This window comes from Neospora caninum, chromosome XII (assembly GCF_000208865.1).
Source record: "Neospora caninum Liverpool complete genome, chromosome XII".
Lineage (NCBI taxonomy): Eukaryota > Apicomplexa > Conoidasida > Eucoccidiorida > Sarcocystidae > Neospora > Neospora caninum.
The window spans coordinates 2,506,188-2,509,128 of record NC_018398.1 but is presented as its reverse complement, the minus strand read 5'-3'; the positions used below and the strand labels follow the sequence as shown (position 1 = coordinate 2,509,128).

Here is a 2,941-nt window from a genome sequence, read left to right as displayed (position 1 = left end):
TCTTGACGCGAGAACAATCCAGAAACAGGCATGACGGCTCCGCAAGCGGAAGTAGAATTTAAAAATACGAAACCTATAATAGAGAGGTTCTAGTAATTCGGCAAATGCTCACGACGTAGTCGCGACTGCAGCTCAAATTCCACCTCACTGTCTCCAGGGTGCCTATCTGGACGCTGTCAGCTTTGGTATGATTGAAGTGCACAGCAGCTTTCTTGCTTGTGCAGGGTGGTGCGAATTTTGATTCGTACATTTTCTGCCTCACCGCGTTGGCGGTTTAGGAGAAAAGTACAGCCCTGAGAGCGGTTAGATTTCGCGCCGATCACAGCATTCTGCAGGTATCTCTGGTGTCCTGTAAGTGTATCCAGTGACCGACTGTTCTGTCTTGTCACAACCACCGCTGGTTTTTATAACTATCTCGGCCCCCGTGTACACTCAGCCAGAATCCGCCGTCATTGCCTTTTTTGAGCACGTGCATCTGCATGCGCTATGTTTTGTTTCGATTTAGCGAGCAGCGAGAAGCAAGGACTCCGCAGCGTTTCGACTCTCCAGTCGTGTCTCAGTGTCCCAAGGACAAACACACGAAGACGCCCGCGACAAAAATTTTCCACACCAGAAATGGCATCGCATCAGAAACGCCCCCTTTTTATCCACAGGTTCGATGCTCCGCGTAAGTTACGGAGTCACGCCTCGTTTGTCGCAGGTGCGTAGCACAGCAATCATCTCAGTATCCAACGTAAGATCAACGTCCATGACCTTTCTATGAATAAAATCGATGAGTTTGTCTTTGTTCTCCATATAGTCTTGTTTGATGCCCTCGATCTCGCCTTTCGTTTTTGCCTCCAAGCTCGACACAAGAGAGTCTTCTTGCCCCGCTGTCTGTACAGAACGGCAAAAATGGAGCCACAAAAAAGGCGAAAATGCCTCATGCAAGTTCTCCCTTTCAGCGTTTGAAACGAGGACAACGTAGTGGGGTGGGTATGAGAGTTAAAGAATAGCCCGTCGAAGATACCAGGAACCAAATGTTCCTATACCGTGAAAAAAAGGTTGAACCATGTACGCAAGTCTTCATGGACTTGATCATGGAAAAGAAAATCGCGAAATCGTCCCATTCCGTCAGATTCTTCGAAAGCGGAGGCACACACGCGTCTATCTGACAACGGTTTCCCACGCATGCGCACGTTGCACTTCCCGCGTGAAGCTCTAAGTCTTTCTCCGGACACGCGAGAAAAACCGACAGCGGCGCGCCTTGCCGAATCCCGGGCCGTTTCTCAGTGTTACGCGCGAGTTGCAGAAAACTAATGAAACTCGGCATCGTTAGGCTCCCCTCGAGACCGCATATATATGACCACAGGGCACACAGCCTAGTAAGCATCTTTTCATCGCCTACAGCTACGCTGCACATTGTCACAAACGCGCTGTTCCAATGCGGTCTGTTCAAAGTAGGTGTGACCCGCTTATGTGAGGCTACCGCAGATCTACAGCGATACGTACCCACAGATAATCAGCTGGAGCTTACGACATGAGGGGCGGGAAACTGCCGACAAAGACCTATGAACGGTTCGACTTGACCACGCACGCCACCATACTCAGGCGTCGCTCCCAAAAAAGCTGCATGTCCCCGAAGCTTCAGTGGTGGCACATACCTGTTCGAATTCCGCCTTGAACCGCTCTTCTTCTTTGGCGCGGAACACCTTCAGCTCCTCCTCAGCGCTGAAGCGTGCGTCCTTAAGCATCTTCACTCGGTCTACGTAAAGAAAACAGCACACGCTATTAAGGAAGGACTGTCGACTGAACGCATACGGAAAGCGCACGGCGATTACATGACAGAAAGAAAGTACAAAGCGCACATAAAGAACCTGGACTCGATGGCGCGTTCATCTCGTCCACGGGCCTCATTCAGTGTTTTGTACACGTCAGTTTCAGCCCCCACTCCATCGGCGGTGCGCTGGCAGCACACAGCCTGTTTTGCATCCCGACATCACGGTAGAGACGATCGAGGAAAAGTGGAGGAGACGAAATCCCCAATAATGGCCGTGACACATCTGCCACGGACAGAGTCTCGCATGCTTTTCAGGATGGATGCCGCACCCTCTGGAAAGCAAACAGTCTTCCTGACTGTGAGATAGCAGAACTCAGCACGGCCGTCGGGGCTATAGATACTGCAACATCCCCACGAGAATGCCCTTCGCGAGCGCGTCGAAAGTCATGTAGACTTCCGATGTCAGTACACCAACTTCGCTCGGGCTTCTCCGGACACCGAGCAGAAGGGAAGAAGTTCGGGTCGTCTACAGAGTGTCAGACCGGTGGGGAGTCCCAGTTAACGCCGCAGAGAGACGCTCGCGCGGGAAATGAAACTCGAGGAAGGCAGACCAGCTCAGACTACGATGGGTTTGGAGAGTGCTGAGAGGTAAACTCCGGCGGCCGCACACGCGTGACACGTCTCCCTGTGTCTTCTCGAAATCAGAGAACGAAACGTATCCTCTCCCAGGGAGTGTATGGATGGGAAGAGACGTGGAATCTCTCCCTCGTTCAAATTCACACTGCTGGCGAGCAGAAAAGGTAAAGTACCAGCATACATTCGGGCTGTACTCACTTTCCTTTGCTTTGTTGACGATCGTGTCGGCCTCCTCCTCTGCCTCCAGAAGCTGTTGAATGAGGGCGTTCGAGCCCTTGGCTCCTGCCATGGTGAATCGCCGATAATAAAAATTCGTGTGGCACGGTGACGTCGACGCAGGTCGCAGCAAACTGCCTTTCTCGATTCCGGACGGCGAGGCAGGGCGTTTCACGCGTCAGATGTTCACAGAAACAGACAAACCAAGAGCCCTCGTGGATACACGAAAGAGGGGGAGGGGGATCTAGGAAGATTGCAGGAACCTTCACGAGAATTCCCCTCCTGTGTATCCCAGGCGGAAGACGAAGAAGACGGCAGCCGCAAGGCAAA

At 52.1% G+C, this 2,941-nt stretch overlaps 1 protein-coding gene across 1 annotated transcript; it reads right to left on the bottom strand.

Annotated features, from left to right (window-relative positions):
- Positions 1 to 672: 672 nt before the first annotated feature.
- On the bottom strand, positions 673 to 2,684 carry NCLIV_063350 (putative vacuolar ATP synthase subunit G1; the record flags this gene model as incomplete). Its single annotated transcript, XM_003885886.1, has 3 exons — positions 673 to 876; positions 1,644 to 1,744; positions 2,594 to 2,684. The coding sequence occupies 3 exons, from the start codon at positions 2,682 to 2,684 to the stop codon at positions 673 to 675; spliced, it is 396 nt and encodes a 131-aa protein (XP_003885935.1).
- Between the last annotated feature and the right edge of the window lie 257 nt (positions 2,685 to 2,941).